Source organism: Acartia tonsa, chromosome 3, assembly GCF_053477335.1.
Source record: "Acartia tonsa isolate MP-2025a chromosome 3, ASM5347733v1, whole genome shotgun sequence".
Lineage (NCBI taxonomy): Eukaryota > Metazoa > Arthropoda > Copepoda > Calanoida > Acartiidae > Acartia > Acartia tonsa.
Window position 1 is genome coordinate 16,539,273 of NC_137262.1, and position 22,073 is coordinate 16,561,345.

The 22,073-nt window shown below is 32.2% G+C and overlaps 1 protein-coding gene across 2 annotated transcripts in view; it reads left to right on the forward strand.

Annotated features, from left to right (window-relative positions):
* The window catches only part of LOC145313475 (chorion peroxidase-like), a 41,263-nt gene that overhangs the window by 4,935 nt on the left and 14,255 nt on the right, over positions 1-22,073 (forward strand). For both annotated transcript variants that reach the window (XM_080152908.1, XM_080152907.1), the window contains exons 7-18: positions 1,115-1,216; positions 1,433-1,501; positions 1,847-1,903; positions 8,178-8,240; positions 12,878-12,943; positions 13,370-13,446; positions 13,814-13,931; positions 15,746-15,802; positions 17,255-17,368; positions 17,587-17,707; positions 20,941-20,997; positions 21,754-21,784. In XM_080152908.1, coding sequence (XP_080009034.1) covers positions 1,115-1,216; positions 1,433-1,501; positions 1,847-1,903; positions 8,178-8,240; positions 12,878-12,943; positions 13,370-13,446; positions 13,814-13,931; positions 15,746-15,802; positions 17,255-17,368; positions 17,587-17,707; positions 20,941-20,997; positions 21,754-21,784 — 932 coding nt within the window. The remainder of the gene's footprint in view (positions 1-1,114; positions 1,217-1,432; positions 1,502-1,846; positions 1,904-8,177; positions 8,241-12,877; positions 12,944-13,369; positions 13,447-13,813; positions 13,932-15,745; positions 15,803-17,254; positions 17,369-17,586; positions 17,708-20,940; positions 20,998-21,753; positions 21,785-22,073) is intronic.

A 22,073-nucleotide genomic window follows, 5' to 3' on the forward strand; every position in this document is an offset into this window, starting at 1 on the left:
TATTTACTTTAAAACATGATTGAATATTACGCAAAATACTTGTAAAAATATAGAGTTCATGTCTACTTACGGAAAAGTAAAATTGTGCAAACTAAATTAACTAAACACAACTCTCAAATTTACTGCTAATTCTTTGTACAAAAGTAACAGGATGTCTGTGTGTATGTGGTTATGTTTGCTAAAGAGGGAGGGGGGCTACAAAGTGCCACACTTCCCTACCAACAATAACATTAAAGGAATAACCATTTCAAGTAGCCTAACTCGTGTAATTTGTTTTAAATATTTTGTACGCCCTTTAAAAATAGTTATTTAATATTTATTGCATTGCATCGGAGGCCCGTGCTATCAAATCTTGTATTAATTTTACGATTTTTTATTTCAACATACGTTAAAAATTGTTTGTAATACGATGTTATACATGATTTTTAGATTTTTTTAATCCATCGAAAGTAAATCGTGTTCTAAGCCATTCTAGTGCATCCTCTACAATTGTATGTCCTCAATGGCCTCTAAAACAATGACCACTTTGAATCAGCTTTTTACATTAACATTATAATAAATGTTTTTAATAATCTCCAACCCTGTCACATTAAGTATGATAATGAATAGAATATAAAAGTGAATCTACAAAGAGTAGAATATGTTAATGCATAGATTAATGGCCATTTGTTCAAACAAGCTATAAAATTTAAAAACTTTATTCAGTAGGTAACTTGTAATAAAAGTTCAAAATTTAATAGTTTTATGTACAGGGAAAAAAAAGTCCAAACTATCTTTGTAATATACCTATCTTATTTAAGATTTAAACTTAATGTGTGATAGATTGTTTTGTTCCAAATTTTATTTAAAATTCTGTTTTGTTAGTTTTTTTCTGCCATTATCATCTTTAATCCTTTAATTTAATTTAACTCAGTTTCTGTAATCGAAGTTTTGACTTTGGTATCTTAAAAATATAGGAGGGAAGAATGGAGTGTAATTAATTTATTTGTCTTCTTAATTTATAGATGATTTCACACATTTAAACAAAATTATTTCTATTTATCATATTAGCATATTAAGTAAGGTTTAGATAAATTTAGAATTTGGACAAAAGTGAAAAAACGTTATGATGAAGTTGAGCAAATTTTTGCCATGTAACTATGACCTACAGCTACGCAGGTCAGGACTGGACCAGCCAACTGATTTTGTCACTGGTGACCGCCGCTCTGAAGGACAGGTTTGTTCTTGTATTAACAACAAAGTTATTCTCCTTAAATATTTCAGTAACAATTAGATAATATTAGCTAAAAATAAAAAAGAACCGTAAACTGTATTACAGCAAAATTATAGAAAAAAAAGTAAGGGATCTTCTTTCATACAAGCACTAGTCTGTGTACACTGTACATTAGTCCATCCGTACCTGAAAAAATGACCTTAATTTATTTTTTTTCAGTCTAGTTTGACCGCTCTGCACAACTTGTTTGTGAATGAACACAACAGAATTGCAGATATTATGTATCAGGTCTGTAATAGTTTACGTAAATAAGTTTTTGTGTATTTATGTAAAATCACAGATTTAGGATATTTTCAATTATAGCGTATTTTTTAGAAGTGAAGCTTTTCTATGTTAATTGGGACCTAAGGGATGAAGGAGAGGGGGTATTTTCAATATCAATTACTTTTGTTTTGTCAATAATTAAGAATTGGACAAAAACTAATTCTAATGGAAAAGCGATTTATTTTAACCCACTTATTCTTCTATTTAACCCCAGGCGTAAATTCAACTAGGTAGAATTTCTTACAAATGAAAATAAAAAATGGATAGTTTTATATAAGCTCCCATTTTCAACTGAGAAATTATTTTTAGGTTATTTCATCAAAAAATAAATTGTCTCCATTACAGCTGGACGAATTGGTTTATCAGGTAATTTTTGATGCCCTTTTTACCCTTTTTTAAAAAAAAAGTATTAATCATTTTATTTCCAAATTTTTGTAGATAAAAACTCATTCTTGTATCTAATTGATTTCCTTTCTAGATCTCTAATTTAAATCTTCATTCAAAATTTAATCCGTCTCCTATTCAAATTAAAAAAAGTAATTTAGCTTCAGATGTCTTTTTATTAAATACAAAATTGAACTAGAAAAAGATATAGGATTAGTTGAGAACGTATAGGGGTTATGAAAATAAATTGATAAATGGCCGCTTTTTGTAGGTAGAACCATATACAGACTGGCCAGAGTGTACGTTTTGTACGTTACGCATCGAATCTGTGTACGTTCTGGACGTTATTTTGATATGTGTACGTAACGTATTTTGAAATTTGTATTTTTGTACGTTTTACGTTTTTTTAAAATAATAAGAATCAAATATTAGCAGAAAAGTAATTTGTATGTTTTGTACGAAAATTTTTGCAGAAACAATAGGTGTATTATTTAAATAAATTCAATAATATCTTCAATTTTCATAGAACAAAAATATGTATGTAAATTATGCATATATGTTATTAGAACTTACAGTTTAAATTTATGGATTTGAAATATATGTCCTATAGATATAGTTTAAACTATTGAACAGAAAGAGATATGCAGTTGACTAAATTCAAGTTTAAATGCATTTCATGCTACTACCCCTTTAATAGATTTTACGATAATTTTTTTCAAATTCTTTATATACTTGGGTAAATTTTCAAAGATATCATATGGTGCACAGTGTAGGATTAAGAAGTCTTATTTTTTGGTATCTTCAGTTTTTAAAGAATAAGAATCAAATATAAGTATAAGAGTATTTGTATATTTATTTGTATTTGTACAAAAAGTATTACAAAAATAGTATATTATCTATAATGCAAAGTAGAATGATGTCTGTCCGTCTGCTTGTCCGTCTGTATATCAGAAGCTTAATATCTCAGTAACCACTGAACCTATTGTGCTCTACTCTTCATGGAATATACCTAATAGTCCTGTGATGGTTTTTGCTATTTTCTTTGGGGGAGGGACACTTAAAGCTTTTTACTTTCTACTAGGATTAGAGGCTTCGTATCCCTCTTTTATAGAATCGTTTGTTGGAAAGAAGGTGTATCAATTTTTTTTTTATAGCTAGCCGGTTCTTTTAGTAAGTAGTAGATGTAAAATTTTTCATAGAATTCAGATATGCAATCGGTTTTTTTGTAGACCTCTTATTTTTAAAGTAATTTAAGTTTAAAAAAAAAAAAATTAAGTCGATTTTAAGGTACTAAAATGCAACAAAAAAAAGAAAGAAAATGGCCATTATGAACAAAAGTAGTAAGATCTTTAATTTGACACCTTACTTTTTCAATTCTGTCAGGTAATTATTGAAAAAATCTATTTTTTTAAACCCACGAGAATAAAAACTTTGAACTTAATTTTATTATTTCACAGATAAAAAATATGGGTTCATATATACCTTTAGAATCAGAAAAATATTACGAATTCATTGTAAGCAAAATTGAAAAAAAAAGTTTACAATATAGTATATAAACTAGTGATGGGAATCCGGATCCGGAATCCGGAATCCGCCAAATTTTCGGCCAATTTTGGAATCCGAATCCGGATCCAGAATCCGTTTTTTATAGCGGATTCCGGATTCTAAATTGGTAGGCTAAATTTAATTTAAATAGGTTAGAAAATACCAAGCACATTTTTAGGACATACGTAGCACTTAAATTTTTTTCTACATAACAAATTTTAATAATTACTAATGTGATGTAAATGTTTTAGTTATGCTGGAAGTCAACACTTTAAACAAATCAAGGCTTCAACCAAGTAACATAGTGATAAATTAACGAAAAAAGCTATCCCTCTGTGACGGACGGCCTTTTAAAATACTGCTAGAATCCGGAATCCGAATCCGGAATCCGCCAAAAATAAGAATCCGGAATCCGCAAGAATCCGTCACTTTTTTTGACGGATTCCTTCAGAATCCGGAATCCGAATCCGGCCCAAAAATTCGACGGATTCCCATCCCTAATATAAACTACAATAAAAGGAATTATATGAAAATATCATATTATATTGTACAGGCAACGTCTTAATTCTTGAATTGAGTATAAAAATGGGAAGGGGGTAAAGAGGGGGTAAAAAAGGGAAGACGATAGTGTTGCCTGAACAAAAAATACAATTGGCCATTTGTTTAATTTTTTATTTTTTTACTTTTTTTCAATTTTGCTTACAATGGATTCGTAATATTTTTCTGATTCTAAAGGTATATATGAACCCATGTTTTTTATGTCTGTTTGAGAAAATATTTAGGTCTAAAGTTTTTATTAAACCGAGGTTAAAAAAATAGATTTTTTCAATAATTACTCAACAGAATTTTAAAAGTAAGGTGTCAAATTAAAGATCTTACTATTTTTGTTCTTACTGGCCATTTTCTTCTTTTATTTTGTTGCGTTTTAGTACCTTAAAACCGACTTAATTATTTTTTTTAAAAACTTAAATTACTTAAAAAATAAGAGGTCTACAAAAAAACCGATTGCATATCTGAATTCTATGAAAAATTTTACATCTACTACTTACTAAAAGAACCGGCTAGCTATAAAAAAAAGTTGATACACCTTCTTTGTCAATAAAAAATATAAAAAAAGATTGTGATTATTTTTTTCATTTAGTCTTCGCCCCAGGGTGCGGTGGGGGTTCCCCCATCCCGCTGATTTGCATTAGTTTACAAAAATAAATTGAGGGGTGGTTGATTTTTTTTTTTTTGGGGGGGGGGTGGGTTTCCCACACTCTAAGAAAATAGCCTAAAACTACCACAGGACTGGTAGATATATTCCCTGAAGATTAGAATTTAGAACCCAATCTGTTCAGCGGTTACCAAGATCTTTAGACAGACAGGCATTGATTTACTTTGTATTAAAGACTAGTATTTTCTGAGATCTTTAGCAATAGACAAAATAACCCTATATCCTATTATATGTTTATCCTATAAATCCTTTTTTTTCTGTAACAAAGAATCTCGCTAACTGCTGAACCGACATGATCTTTGTGAGGTTGTAGGCTATTTTCTCTGTCCTTCCATATCCCTTCAAGAACCTGTATTCAAAATGGTAGAAAATTAGCCTAAAACCATCTCGGTAACTGTGTGAAGTAGTTATGAAAATCTTAAGCATCAGACAAAAAACTTACTACTTTATTTAATAGAATATACTTAGTACGTAATAACAGGATGTATGTCTCTCTGTCAGTTTATTTGTACCGAAGGTTCTCGCTAACCGCTAAACCGATATGGTGCTCTTTTACAGGGTAGCTTCTCATAGGTCCTGGGAGAGGGTACAACCACCCTCCCAAGAGAAACTACTCTTAGAAAAAAATCACAACCCTTCCCCTATTTTTTTTTTTTTTTAAATTGAAATCAGAAATGGGGGTGGTCTACTCCCCCTTCCCTCACTAAAAAAATTATTAGCGAAGCTACTCTATAATCACTTTGTCAGTCCGTTATGCTACCGGAGAAACGTGATTTTCTCGGCTCCTGTTTTTTGATTGAATAAGTTCACATTCTACATATTTTCATTGAGATTTGCCTTTTGGTTGGGGTGCTAGATCTATTCCTAGATTTTCTTTTTTTCATGGTTTTCTCGACTTCTATTCAAGATAGACGGCTGAAATTTTCAGGGAATAAATAAATTCACATTCTACATATTTTCAAAAAGTTTCTTTAAGGTTTGTCTATTTGTTGCAGTGCTAGATCGATTCCTAGATGTATAGGTTTTTGTGATTTTCACAACTCATATTCCTGATAGACGGTTGTAATTTTCAGGGATTGTATTAGTTTTCATTCTTAATACTTCCACTAAATTTCAGTGAGATTTGCTTATTGGTTGGGGGGCTGAATTTATTCCTAGATTTTCACGTTATTATATATTTTTAAAAGGTTTTGTGATTTATTTAAATAAGTTAAATGCTTATTTTTTACGACACTACTCTATAGTTTATATAGTTCCCAGATTTCCATCCATAACTTTTGAGCTTCGCTACTTAAGGATGTTGTCATCCTTGTTTTTTACTTTTTATTTTTAAATAAAAAAATGGGTTTTTGAATTCAACTCCCCCCCCCCCCCTAATCAAGTTCCTCTAGAGGCCTCTGAGGGCGTAGTCGCTGGTCCTTATAATAGGATATACTTTGTACATAATAACATAATGTCTGTTTGTTTGAACCAAAGAATCTCGCTAACCACGGAACCGATATGGTTCTCCTTAACAGGATAGCTTCTCATAGGTTTTTGGAAGTTTTATAACTATTTTGGGGAAGAGTATCACCATCCACCCTCCTAAGAGAAATTGACTTTAGAAAAAAAACTACCTCCTCCCCCCAAAAATGAATTTTAATTGCGATTTTAAGTTAATTTTTTTCCAGATGTCTATAAATAACTTTTGAGCTTCGCTACTTATGTATGTTGTCATCCATGTTTTTTTTTATTGAATTCAACTCTCCCCTCCTCAAGTGCCCCTAGAGGCCTTTAGGAGCGTAGACGCTAGTTCTTTTGAATAGAGTAATAGGATATCTTGTGTCTGTCAGTTCGCTATGGTTCTCCTTTACAGGTAGCTGCTAGTAGACTTAAATGTATTGATAATAGGTAACTAGGAAATTATTTAACTTATTTTTTTTAGGAATGTACGTTTTTGTACGTTTTTTTACTTTTTTTATGTACGTAACGTATTTTTTTGTGTACGTTATGTACGTTTTTTATTTTCAAAATTGGCTGGCCAGTCTGCATATATCCTTAAAGTGAAAATTTGAGTTAAGGTCACCTGTGTTTTTTAATGGCAGGTGAGGAATATCTAGGAAGTTCATGGTAGGGGAGTGTGTAATTTCCCCCACCAAAAATTTCGAGACTGTATTATATTACCCCTGGCGTCGCCCCATATTAGATTAAACCCTAAAGTCAAAGAAAGTAAAATTTAGCACCTATTATCCTATCCCCGTTTCCTGTCTATTTCGCATTATAGATGACACTAAAAATATTCATATTATTTAGCTGTTGAGGAATTGAATTGGGGAGTAGGGACTAGATTTTATTATACCACGTTATAAAGTTAGTGATAACATTAGAGCCATTAGTGTTTTTTTTTATTACTATCGGCTTCGCCCCTAGCCTCTAGGGGCTTTGCCCTATGAGGTAATTTAAAAATAAAAATAAAAATTCTGTTGCTGCGCTCATAATTTATGGGCAGCACCAGAATTTTTTTTTTTTGGGGGGGGGGGAATTTCATTTTTGTTGAAGTTGGGGGTGTCCCACCCCCCAAGAAAATAGCTTAAAACTAACACAGGACCAATAGATATATAACCTAAAGAGTAGAATCCTATCAGTTCAGTGGTTACCGAGATCTTAAGGGACAGACGGACGGACGGACAGACATACAGACGTCATCCTACTTTGTATTATAGATTAAGTAGAATGAAAGGAGGACACCAACTTTTGATAGCAAAATTCATAACTAATCATCTTTGACTGCTGTCCAGATTTTATGTTAGAATTTCTATCTCTTCCTCCTGTACAAAAGAGAGATTCTTTGGAAAGAAATTAATTTTTGATGAATTTGCAGTTTTCTTTTAGTTTTTAGATCTCAAGCTTTTGTGTCGTGATTAATGCATTTTCTAAAAGAATATTTGATTAAATACTTTTGACTTAATTGAATATTACAAAAGTATATATTTAAGCAAAAGGCATAATTTGAATAATCTAATTTAACAAGAGGCCTTAAAATGTTATTATTAAGGAGCACTAAGCTTATTTTTACCTCAAATATTTCAGAACAAACAAGATTTACATTAAAGACTAAAGTTTTATTATAACATTTTCTCACACTAATTGTAATCTAATGAAGGGTTAATTTTGTTTATCACCATAGGGGGTGTACAATACATCAAATTATCGACCATTTTCTTATCCCTTTAGATCCCGAGTAAAATAGCAAAATAGTAAAGAATGAAGTCAATTGTCTAAATCCTCAATTAAAGGATTTGGAAAGTAAATTTTTGTTTATAAACTTTAAATAAATCAATTTTATGATCTTTCGGAATTTGAATACTTTCCAAATAAACATAAAAAAAAATTTATTAAGATAAGACAAAAAAAGTTTAGAATTGCACAGAAGCATAAAATTAATTTCCTTCCTCCAGTGCCAAATTCTTTCAATCTATGAAAATTCTTTGGTGTTTTATTGTAAAAACTTTGTAGGAAACTCGAAGGATTGTGACTGCACAAATTCAGCATATAACATACACACAATTTTTACCCCAGGTGAGTCAAAGATTAACAATCATTGAATAAAAGTAACAGGATGTATGCTGCTATTGATCTCGCTAACCGCAAGACTTTTCTAGGAAATCTTATAAGCCCAGGGAAGGATTAGAACTATTTTGGAAGAGTGTATTTCAGCCCTCCCAAGATAAGTCGTCTCTGGAAAAAAAATAATTGAAACGTCGGGGGGTCAAATTGCCAACCCTATTTCCCTTGAGGCTTCTAGGTACGTAGCCGCCAGTGTATAGACAATATAGGCAGAAAAATAAGTTATCATTTCGTTAAGAATGAAAAATTAATAATCAGATATATTGAGAGTATGTTTTTTTTGAGAAAAACGATGCGCAATAAAATAAGGATATTAAGATATCTTTGGCGCAAATTCTAATTCTTAGTAGTTTTCAGTTTCATACCTTATAGTATAATTATTAATTTAAGCTAAATCCAATCTATGGTGATTATTCTATGTTTTTGAATCAATAAGATTGTAGGGCATTCCTTGTATGCCATCCATACCCTGACAGTGGTTGGGTAAGCTGGTCAATCAGACCTATTAATATAGATCTTCATTGTTAATAAATGCCTTCATTTGTCAATCTTTGTTGTTGTGATTAATATGATTTTGCTGCTTATTAAATAGCTTATAAACTACATTGATATTAATGTTTTTTATGCTTCATTCCTATTTAACTTTGTATTTAACGCGGTGGTTATAATGTTGCAAATATCATAAGTGATGTTTTCTCATGAATTTTTGTAATAGTTTCATATTGTTACCTTCTTTGTCCTATGTCCATTATTTCCTTTTTCACTTCTTTTTTCTACTTCGAATTTAGGATCATTTGTAACTGACGGGTAATCTATGAATAATTTTATTCTGAAGGCGTGGGACCATCTTTAAATACTCTATTGTTGTGCATTCAATTTAAAGGGAAAATATTCCTGATGCGTGGCATCCTAAGAATCCTAGTACACACAGTTTTCAGGGTTAAAAGGATTCCATGATTGGAAGCAAAAGAGGGTAAGAAGGGAGCGTAGAATTACTTATTTGTGATTGACCTTTACCTCCCTGCAAATTTTGATTCCACAGGGAAAATGTATTCTTTTAAATTGCCTTTTAAGAAAAAGCAAACTAACATCTCTAAATAACAAGTATAGAAACGTAAAAACGTTTGAAATATTTCGAAAGGTTTAACAGACGAATAGAGAAAATGAGTGTCAGAAAATATGTCATTGATCAAAGAATCTTTCATGAAATTTCAGAAGCCTTTTAAATTGTTATAATAGAATCTTAATTCTACCATAGTACTGTAAATATAAATGTATTACTCCATGTATTATTACTTCCATTGTGGTAACAATAACAAAAGCAAATATGTGCTTTTCTGTAAGTTTTTTTTTGAAAGTTTCATTCAAGATGAAAAACAAGACTAGAATAATTCATGCATGTGAAGAAAAAAATGTCATCTAAAGAAATGCCCAATCTTTACAAGTTCTTATGTAAGTAGGTAGTTAATCTTTTTTTAAGTTCCTATAATGTGAAGTTTTTATCCTGGAAGCTTGAATATAGGTAGAGAAAATAGTGCTTGCTTTCCCTCAGAGTGCTTATTAGGCACTGAACCCAGATAATTTTTAAAAAATGAACAATAACAATCAGAACAATGGGGTAGATTTTTATTCCTTGATCCCGCGGATTTCCCTAACCAATATAACCTAACATAACTTACCATAAGGTAACAATTAACAACAAAATAAACACCACCCCCCCCCCCCTCATTTAAATATATTTAGAAATTAGAGAGGGTTTTAATTTAATGCTTGACTAGGCACTTAGAGAGAAATTAATTATCTTACAATGGCCAAGCTAAAGCTAAGACTAAATATGTTTTTCTTATTAATTAACTACCTAGCCAATTATTATGTGGGAAAAAAGGATATCAAACTTAAAAACGGTTAAATTTGTGTACTGACTACTGACGGACAGCACAGCCGTAACTGTAGAATTTCTTTCAAAAGTTTTATTGAAATGCGGGTTTCTGGGTGAAAAGAAAATCTACGTGCTAGAAATTAATTTCTGCAAATTCAGGATAAAAATAAGAATTGCATAAAAAGCGTTTCTATTCATTTGTTAAATGCATATATTCTTATTCAAGAATCTTAATTGCATAGGCCTAGAGTAGTGATTATGTTAAACAATGAAATCATTTGTATTTTATTTGTATTGTTTAATCTATAATGTAAGGCTTTTTGTCTATTGTCTTGAAGTGAACCCGCGACAGTGCCTGGACATGTAGCGCATCCGCTCGTCGCCGGGGAATGATGGGATTAAGTCTTGGCACAACACCGCGTCAAAAATAAAGACGTAAAAAAAATTTCCTACTGTTGCAATGTCAGATGCGTGACATTGATAGTCAGAGTAGGGGGAATGCTTTGGCCCAAAATAGTATCAACTCTTTGCCATGGCCACTCAAAGTTAGGACTTCCAGACAAAGGTCTAGCAATCAAAAAGAGGTGTGTGTTATCTTATTTAATACCCTGAGTGATCCACAAACAGAGTATGTATAATAATAATAATAATAATTTATTTCCTTTAAGGTGCATATAATTAGGGCGGGTTACTGATAAAGGTTACATGGTTTACTATAATTTCTTCCTGAAAAAGATTGCATGTTTATAATAATGATTTCTTCCTGAAATAGGTTGCAGAGTTATAATCTTTCATATATATTACAATAACTTTATCAGGTGATAGTTTAATAAATGATTTATAATTTTAGACCTTAGCTCAGGGCTGTAGTGAACCTACTCCTTCTCTGTTCACCTACATAATATTTTTTTGCTGACATGTTTAATACAATTATGAACACTGAGCAGCTGAGCGGCGAGTGGTTGGCTTAACCTCTGCTGAGGTTGTTGAACCGCTGGTTTTCGCGGTGCTTACCAAGTCGCAACTTAGCTATATAATAAAATGTGACAGTTGGTGTGACTGTTACGATACATGATACATAATAATTACTGGGTATGCTATTTGTGCCATTATGACAGATGTTCCACTTTAGAATAAACGGGCTCATCCAGGGTAAGACCGGTACGATTAAGTTACCAGTGCCGCGGAATTTACCGCGTTCCCAATCCCGTCTTGAACTGCGGCTTCCACCGTCCTAAAGTTCCCTGGATTAGATGTTCAAGGCGGCTTGGAGAAGAATAGTACCCTAAGCGTCAATTAGCCCCCAAGAGGTCAAGGGGCCCCTGTCTTAAAAATGCCGGATTACACACATAAGATGACAAGAATTCAAATTTAAAATGAATAATTTCAAAACCAATAACTACTGACGTCTAACATTTCTATGAAAGGAAGAAACCTTTATAAAAATTCTCCAAACTTTTTGAATTCTTTCTATGTTTGTTGCAAATACTCTTATGTAGAAAATTAAAGTAATTTGTAAACTATTCACTACTGATGAACATTATTTGTTGGAGAAGAGGATTACAAAATCTATTTTTATGTCAGGAATAAAGGGATAAGATATTATTGTAAAATAAGTGAGAAGTATTTTTGTGTTTGCTCTCAAATGCAGGGAAGAAGGAGAAATTGGGATATTCATTACACTTGTCCCCAATGTTTTATGTAAACGTTTTCTTATTCGTTGACTCAAAAACTTTGGGGACTTTTACCTGTTGAATTTGTATTGTTTCATCAAGTTGAGTGCCCAAACGTTTAAATCACTAATTGTATTCCACAGAAGAGGTAGTTTGTGTATCATGATTTGGGATGTACATTGTCTTATCCCTTTAGATCCCAGTCTGAGATGGCTATTTTAGAATTTATTAAACCCGCATTCATAATTGGAACTACCTCTTCTTACCTATACTTTTTGTTAATTTAAGTTTATACTACAGTCTTAATTTGTAGAATAACTGTTCTAAAAATGAACTGTCCCTATTTATTTTTTTCTTTAAAAGCTTTTATAGAAATATAAATTTCCTGTTTTCATCTAGACTGTTTTTCATTGGTAGAAACTTTCTTCTTTTTTATGACTAATTCAATCAAAAACTTCTTTTATATCTCATATATGTTTTATAATCAAATTTTTAGTTTTTAAATTTATTTTAAATGCATATTATGTGAATATTATGTAAATTAAAGTTTAAGCTGATTAAGAAAACATGATTTTAATTATCTCATGTTTTTCTTCTCATAGTTTTGACAAACAAGAAAGACAATATCCATAAAAGCGAAGCTCTGAAACGGTATGACATCCGAACATTAAAACTTGTAGAGTTTCAGAACTGAAGAGGCAAATTAAATATAAGTGTATATGTCTAAACAAAAATGTAAGTAAAATTTGTTGCAAAACTGCCTAAATACAAAATACTGTTAAGTGACATACCAATTTTTTTAGGAATTGGTATTCCATAATACAAATAAATTTGATAATAATATCACTAAACAATTTGTTGTTAAAAAAGTAAAAAATCACATTCACTATGTTTTAAAAAGACGTACGGACTATCGGGTAACGATTATAAAGTTTCTACGCTTTCTAAATCGTATTTTATTGTTATATGAATCATTGTACAAAGTTTGAAATCAATAGGCCAATTCTAACATATTTTAAAAATACATAGTTATTTAGGTCCTTGGAGCCGGTAGAAGTAACGCGCAAGGTGTTGACGCTAAACAATCAAAATACAATCCTAAGGTTATTTCAATTGTTACACAGACAAATAAAAATACTAAGCTATTTATACATGAGTAGACAAAGGGAAAACATAACATTTACTACAATTTCTAGTACTTATTATGAATATTAATTAAATTACTTGGATCTAACACCAGATTATCATGTATTCTAATAAAGTGAAGCTGGCTAAAAGAACGACACCCACCTTCCATCCCCTTTACCTCAATCACTCCCCTCCTACTGGATGAATGAACTGACCAATAAATGATGTCCATGTTAGGAACCTAAATTGAGGAAAAAATATCTTGTTATAAAATCCACGTATATTCTATATCCATTAGGTATTAATTGTACTCCTCGTCTTTGAGAAACTAGTTATTATTAAAATATTGATTTAATTAGTCAGTTTGACTTTGAATTAGCATTTAATATCTTAATTTTCAGGCTTACCCAGGAATTTTCAATTCTTTTGCTGCAGCTGCATTCAGATTTGGTCACTCAATGGTTCAAAGCATTTTTAGGTGAATTCATTTTGTGATATGTCATACTTTTGTATCCTTATTATTACGTATTATTTGGTATTTTTTTCAACATATAAAGTAATTTCTCTTTGATGTCTTAAAAAGCTTTTAACAAAATTAAACTTACTAAGTAACTTTCTACGTTTAATCTTTAAAAATATTTCAACCTGAACTTTAGTTTTTAACCTTATATTATTATCATATTTTATAAAGATTTGAAAAACGAGTATGCAATCTTAAAATATTTAGCTTTTCAAGATATTTGCTTTAAGTACCTAGTTACCCGTAGAATAAGCTACAGGAAAAAACATACAAATTTTCGGCAAGCCCTACTAATGGCTTATTTAATCATTTAAAAATTTTGTAGAGGCGAAGAACAACCTTGGAAGTTGGGTAGGTTCTATGGAGACAGCAGGTTTGCTTTTGGTCTCAATGGCACTGCTTACAAGAATGAACTTGTTGGACTATCAAAACAGCCTTGTCAGGTAGGTTAATGATAATCGTAGAGTACCCAACTAGCGACTGCACCCCAAGCGTGTATCGGCTCTGTATTTTGAATAGGTAAAATGGGACTGAGATAAAAACTAAAACCATCCCCAAAACTTAAATATTAAAATACTATAGCCTAAAAACAATGAAGGACATATGTGAAGCTTTCCTAAAGTGTAGAACTTTTTTGGTATACTAGTTACTGAAATATTAGCTTTAGACAGAATACACTTACTACCTTATATACTAGCTACGATGACTGGCAGATTGTTCTTATTTGTTTTTTCATCAAAAAGGTTCATGATTACTTAAAAATAAGCTTGAGGTCTAATTACACAATATTTTTAGTTACATAAGTAAGTTAAGATAAAAATGTACAAAAGTATTGTTTTCCTCTTCTGTTGAAAGTGTAGAGAATACACTGCAGATATATTAATGGGATGTACTATCAATTCCGCATGATCTCAAACTGTAATAAGATTCATATTCACAAAGAAAACCTAAGCAACCAGGGAGTATATATGGGAACTAAACAATAATGAATAGGTATTTTGGTCGGAGTAATATTTTGTTGTTCTGACAATTTGATAAAATTTGCGGAAGTGAGGACACACCATATCATGTTGTATTGTACTTTTAATGAATTATCCTATTCTTATGGTATTGTTTTTCCTTATACAATAATCCTTCATGTTACAAGGATAAGAGGGGAGTTTAATGCAACCATCTCGTAATCAGTGAGCAAATGGCACTTAGAATTCGAATTTCCATATGAAATTTTGCATGAGTAATCCTTGGTAGGTCTATTTTCCCTAAATCAAACACAAAGTTTGAAAAGTAACGGCTAACGGCTGGCGGCTCAGCTGCTTTCCCATTTTTTGGATATCTATATTGCAAATTAGTCACGTAACCTATCTCCACATAATACTCTTTTCCACTCCAAAACGCTATTAAACGGTTCTAGACGGTAGCTGTTGGTACTAGAAGTTTTGAAAATGGTTATTGCTATCATTTAACATGAATTAAACCAAAAATATGTTTTAAAAAGTTGATTCCTACGTAATTGATGATGGATTTACCCTGAAAATAGGCAAAAAACGCCTAAACGGCTGAGCCGCCAGCCGTTACTTTTACAACTTTTCGTTCGATTTAGGGAAAATAGACCTACCAATGATTGCTCATGCAAAAGTTCAAATCAAAATTCGAATTTTAAGTGTCATTTGCTCACTAATTACGAGATGGTTGCATTGAACCCCCCCCCCCCCCTCCCCCCTTATGTTATTAAGAAGTGCAGCAATATTTCAGATAAACTGCCACAAAGTTATGTCAAAATTTCTATGAAAATTTTAGTATTTATATATTATTTTTTACACTTTACTATTTGTAACATGTAAAGGGGATTAAATAGTGATAGAAAACTACTAACAATTTACTCTGTATGACGGACTTACGATACTATGATTATAGAATTGCTACGCTATTAACAATGCATATTACGTAGAGAACAAGATTTCTACAAATATTTTTTGTACAAGTTATACTCTATATCCTCTAAGGTTTTAGTCTGTAGTTTAAGATTTTAATAAATACTGTATTAATTGAGCTATCTATCTAAGGGTATGGTTTTAGGCTATTTTGTTTTCAGATTTAAGTCTTGGAACGGTTTTAGGCTATTTTTTTACCTTTCCTAGCTCTTAAAATACAAAGCCCATAGATGCTATGGACCCAGAAGCTAGTATATATATAAAGTTTTGTTATATATAGAAAAAGTTTCCTAATGAATCAATATATTACTAAGGTTTAATTTTAGAAAGTTGATATGTATGTGTCAAGTCAGATGACAGAACAACTCTATTCTAATAATCAGGTAGAAGGCAATGGATAATAAATTCGATGTACATTGTACAATACATACCCAAAGGTGTCGAATGAATCAACCGTTCTGTTTGAGATATTTTGTAATTCCTATTTTGAACCAACCAATCAAAATTTAATTTATAATTAATAATTTATAGTCCAACGTTTTTATAAATAAGACCAATACTTTTTTGAGCAGATTTTTTTGAGAAAAAAAAATACATTTAAATAAATTTGTATTTACAGCAATTTTAACATTAGTCTGTCAGTTTAAGATTTAGTTTAATCATATAGGATTTACTTCGTCTGGATAAGATTTGTATGGTATCCAATTATTGTTTACTTTTATATTTTTAGGTCACGGACCAAAAAATACATTTTTATTTTATTTTCAATCTCATTTTCATTTTATGAAAAGTCTTAATTAGCTAAATTTGTTAACCGTTAAACTTTCTTACTTCTATGTAATTTTTAATAGAAATATGTAGATTGTTAAATAAAGTTTTTCCTTCTATAGATAAAAAGATATTGGTTGAAAAGTTTAGACACTGCTCGTTTTGATAAATCAATCATTTTTTTATAGAAGTAACCAAAGTTCTTGACTAAACGAATGAGAGGACATAATTATAAAATTTTGGGTACCAGTTTAACTTACAGTCTAATGTCCTCTACCGATTATCCGATTATCATATAGAGAACGGGATACACCTGGATTGATTGATTGATCAGCCATAGTCTCTTAGGGTTTGGACCTAAGTAGTCATGGAGTAGGCTGAGACACTTTTGTATAGCCACTAGGGCTATCAAGCTCCACGTTCAAGCACATTATGCCTTGACCCGCTATCTCATGAGAGCTACTCATTATTACCTCACCCTCGCCGAGTATGGCAGGTGTCCCAAATTAAGTCACCGTAATGAATGACGCTCTCCGCAGAGAAGCTTGGGATAAGGCTAGTACTGATATTATGTACTTGACTATTAAGTATCCAAACTTACTCAATAATCCCCTTCTTAAACAACCAGGGGAAGTTGCGTGAATGTATTCAACTGAGAAATTCGAGTTGCCACATGGGGACTAGAACTTGAACTCTCATCACCGTAACTCAGTGCGTTACCACTGAGCTACGACGCCCCTTAATACACCTGGAGATGTTATTTTGGTGCTTAATTGCTGTGCTAATTATATAGACACACGCCCTGTGATCAACCAACAACCTTTGCACGACCTTTGTCTGCAAGTCAAATGAGTTGCGCCTGTTTTGAAACAAGGCATCCCCCATACTCTAACTATTACGTCGCGAGCCTGACATAGCATCAGTAGGGACCACTTTTAACTTCTTTGGTTATGACGCATTGTTGGACCATGATTTGAACCTAACACCTACCCGACAATGAGCGGATGCGCTACGTGTTACGCCACAGTCGCTAGTATCCGATGATCATGAATATTTTTATATTTTAGACAGAGAAAGGTCATGGACATGACATAGTGGCAACAAATATCCAACGAGGAAGGGACCATGGAATTCCTTCTTATAACACTTTCAGAGCTTGGTGTGGTCTGCCTAAAATAAATGTAATTTTTTAGTATCAAACTTATAATCTTTTTGAACCTTCATGAAATTTCTTGTCAAGGTAGTCCGACATCTTAAGATCTACTCTACAACTTAATTTACTATTTGTCTGACTGACATGCCTTTTTAACTGCAACTTTTCCTTCAAATTTCTAGCTTTACTAGCAGCTGAAATTGAGCAGGTGCCAAGCACTGCAATTAATATTTCATTTTGATTAAGGTAATTTCTGAAAAGCCAGCAAACATAGATGAAGAAGTTTGGAAAAATATTACAAAAGTTTACCATCACCATGAAGATATTGATTTGTTTGTCGGGGGGTTAGCTGAACAGCATGTGCCAGGTTATAACTATTTTCATAGACGTCCAAGGTTTTTTTTTTTTTTGGGGGGGGGGTAAAATGGCGCGCGAAGCGCGCCGAAATTTGTTTTTACCCCCCCCAAAATTTACCCTCGGGGTAAAATTTTTGGGGAGGGTAATTTAAATTTTAGTAAATATTTAGTATTAAAATGCGCAAAAATTTTTTTTATTAGAGATTTTCTATTTTGGAGGGGGTATTTACCCCCCCAAAATTGTTTGGGGGGGTAAATACCCTCTCCTAAATGGTTGAGGGTGCCTACGGCACCCCCAGGATAATAGGGTAAATTTTAAATGGGGGGGGGGGGGGTAATCGCCCCATTATCCCCCCCCCCTTGGACGTCTATGACTATTTTTATTCTCACTCCATCATTAAAGCTTTTCTTTTTTTCTAAGAAATCAATTAACATTAAGTAATAATTTGTTTGCTGAGTGGTAATTAAACAATATGTAGCAGTTCAAATTTTTATCTCTTAGAACAAGGATTTTAAATTGTTTATTTATTAATATTTGAATTGAGTTTTTTTGAAGATAATATTAAGGGGGGGGGGGGGAAGTTCTGACACATTTGCGTAAACGGTGATTATAGGCTTTATCTTTGGACTGAGAGGATAGGTTATTAGGGATAAAATCATTCTTATATGATGAATTTCCTCAAGATTTAAGATTTTTTGGTTAGGCCTCCAGGTTCCGGAGCTCCAGGCCTCCAGGTGGTCTCTGTATAGTTAAAAATGAAAAAAAAAATTTCTTTAAAGAGTGAGATGTCAGCTTATGAGTCAAAATATGTTTGTTTTTTCTTCAAATATGTGAATAACAATCAAAAAGAAGCATATTTTGTTTTATAAGTTAATCTCTAACTCTTCAAAAAAAATCTTATTTTTAATTTTTACCGGTACTGAGACCACCTGGAGGCCTGGAGCTCCGGAACCTGGAGGCCTATCCAAAAAAATCAAAATCTTAAATCTGGGGGAAATTCATCATATAAGAATGATTTTATCCCTAATAACCTATCCTCTCAGTCCAAAGATAAAGGCCTATAATCACCGTTTACGCAAATGTGTCAGAACTTCCCCCCCCCCCCCCCCTTTTTTTTCTTTTCAACTTTGTTAGTCAACGTTTTTTGTTAATCACTCTGTTTATGGAAAACTTTTTAACTTACACAACATAATTTGAAAACATTTTTCCTTTGAAAAAGGATTACTTCTATATTCAGTTATTAAGACTGGACTTTTCCATAGAAAAATTAATTCTTTCTTTTTATCTTATTAATTTGTTTTGTAGAGAGAGAGTATAGAAAATTATTTTTATTTTGCAATTTTCTTACATTTGCTATAATTTCATCTATTAATTCACTCATCTATCCTAACCAAGCATTCATATACCCATTCTAATGAATGTCTATTAATTTATTTTAAATCTATCCATTCATTTGCCTTAAAACCCATCTATCTATCCATTACATCTATTAATATCTATAATACAAAGTAGAACGATGTCTGTCTGTTTGTGTGTGTCTGTGTGTTTGTTTGTCTGTTTGTTTGTAGCGAAGGATCTCGCTAACCGCTGAACCGATCGGGTTCTCCTTTACAGGGTAGCTTCTCATAGGTCTCGGTGAGCAGGGATCGGAAGCCGCGCGTAAGCCGCGTGTAAGCCTCAGTGAAATCGTCATTTTATCACTATAAAATTTAGCTGGATGTATAAAACTGTCTCTTTAGTAGACAATCCTTCTTTCAAAAATTTCTTTTTCTGCTAACAAGCAGGTTTAAAACTGAGGCTTATGCGCGGCTGAGGCGCGGCTTCCGAACCCTGCCGGTGAGGTTTATAACTATTTTCTTGGGGGGTGGGACACCCCGAACCCCCCCAAAAAATAAAAAATACACCCCCCCCTCAAAAAATTAAAATAGTGGGGTCGACTACCCCCCCCCCCCCCCAAAAAAAAAATCCCCCCCCCCAAAATTTCTTTTTTATTTTTTCTTTTAAATCTAAAAAATGAAAAATTGGTTTGATTAAACCTCTTGGGGCAAAGCCCCTAGAGACTAGGGGCGAAGCCGCTAGTATATTTATATATTAATCTATAATACAAAGTAGCTTGATGTCTGTCCGTCTGTCTGTCCGTCCGCCCGTCCCTTAAGATCTCGGTAACCACTGAACCGATCGGATTCTACTCTTCAGGGAATATACCTACTGTTCCTGTGGTGGTTTTAGGCTATTTTCTTAGGGGGTGGGACACCCCCAACCCCCCCAAAAATAAAAAAAAACCACCCCCCAAAATTTTTTTTTTACATTTTTTGTAAAATCTAAGTAACTGCTGATCAAATTGGGCTCTACTCTTCTGGGAATATACCTACTGGTCCTCTGGTGGTTTTAAGCTATTTTCTTGGGGGGTAGGACACCCCAACCTCCCCAAAAATAAAAAAAATCCCCACTTCCAAACTTTTTCATTTTTTTAAATTTTTGTAAACAAAAACCAGTAATTAGGGTGGGGGAACCCAAATGCAACATGGGGCGAAGCCCCCATGAATCCCCCCCCCCAAAAAAAAAAAAATTTAAATAATTTTTTTTTAATTTTAATTTTTGTGTATGCGAACAACCTAGGTTTAATTTTTACGAATTGAAATTTTTGTGTATACGGCAAACAACCTGGGTTTAATTTGTACAAATTAAAATTTTTGTGCATAAAACGCACAACCTGGGTTTAATTTGTACAAATTAAAATTTTTGTGCATAAAACGCACAATCTGGGTTTAATTTTACCACAAAGTAATTAAACAAAGAATAATTTTTTTGAATATTTCTATTTAGGAGGGTTGACTTCCCATTACTTCATAGGGCGAAGCCCCTAGAGGCTAGGGGCGAAGCCGCTAGTATACTTAAAAAGTGAAACAACATTTTATCTTTAATTTTATTTTATTTTACTCAGAGTTTCATGTTCTATAACTAACCATTTTTATATTAATTTTAATTAATATAAATAGATTTACTGAGAAACTGTAGTGTTTATCTGTCTATTACTTTGAGTTTTACATATATTTCTATCAATTTATCCATTTGAAAAATCTGTATCTATTATCTAACTATGAACTTCGAGGAGAAACCATATTTTGTACACTAAGGTGACAATACATAGTTATAGATAAAATAGTTGAATTATTTTTAACCGATCTATCTATATATCATTATCTTTCTAACTCACTGTCTTTCTATATTTTATCTATCTAGATGGGTTGGTAGGAGAAACTATAGCCTGTATACTTGAGAGACAATTTCTACATACAAAGGATTTTAATTATGTTTATTTTACTAATTATTTGTTGTTTACTTTTCATTCTCAAACAAGGATGATGACATCAAAAGGGTCGCAATCAAGGTAAACATACAAGCAAAGTTTGTTTACAAAAGTTTTGTAAGTTTGATATTTTTAGGTTATATCCTATTTTATGAAGTGTATAAATGTATATAAAAGCAACAAGGATGACAACATCCATAAAAGCTAAGCGCTGAAACGGTAGGACAAACGGACATTAACACTTGAATAGTGTCAGAACTGAATAATCAGAATATAAATGAATAAGAGTCAAAGCAAAATTGTGAGTAAATTTGTTGAAAAACTTCTTGATACAGGATAATGTTTATGGACATACTTACATTTTTAGGACTTGATTATAGAGATGCAAAGTTTAAAATCCATAGGATAATTCTAACTTGTCTAAATTAACGAAAAAAGCTATCTGTCTCAGACGTACGGACGGACGGCCGGACGGACCGACCTTGATTATAAAAAAAATTAGCTTTTAAAAATCTCTAACGGCACTACTGATTAGGTATGCGCTTAGAAGAGATATGGTTCTTCTTTACAGTGAGGCTTACCCCCAGAAAAAATACCCAACCACACACTTTCTTTTTACTTTTTCTTTTTAAACCAAAATCATAAGTGGATGGTTGACTTACTCACACTTCCCTCAATTGCCCCTTGAGGCAGCCGCCAGTAGAGAATAAAGATAAACATAAATGAAATATATTGTGTTTGTGCGTAGGCCTCAGATAGATTTTTCTATTCCCATTCAGGAAACTTTAATTATAATAATCGATTTTAGATATTTTCATTCTTTAGCCTTCTCCTTGCTAATGTTTTCAGTTGCACAGCTTTTTCAAAATTGTTACTTTTCTATCAAACTTTGTGAGTACTATAAATTAAAAAACAAGATAGTATTTTTATGTAGAAAAAATGTTGTTAGATATAGCCTTTATTTATTGAGTAGATTTGAGGAAATAGCAGGCTGTAATCCGTATCAATAGGGAAATTATAATAACGTAACACCATAAAGTATGCCAAAAAGGCATGATTAAAGCTA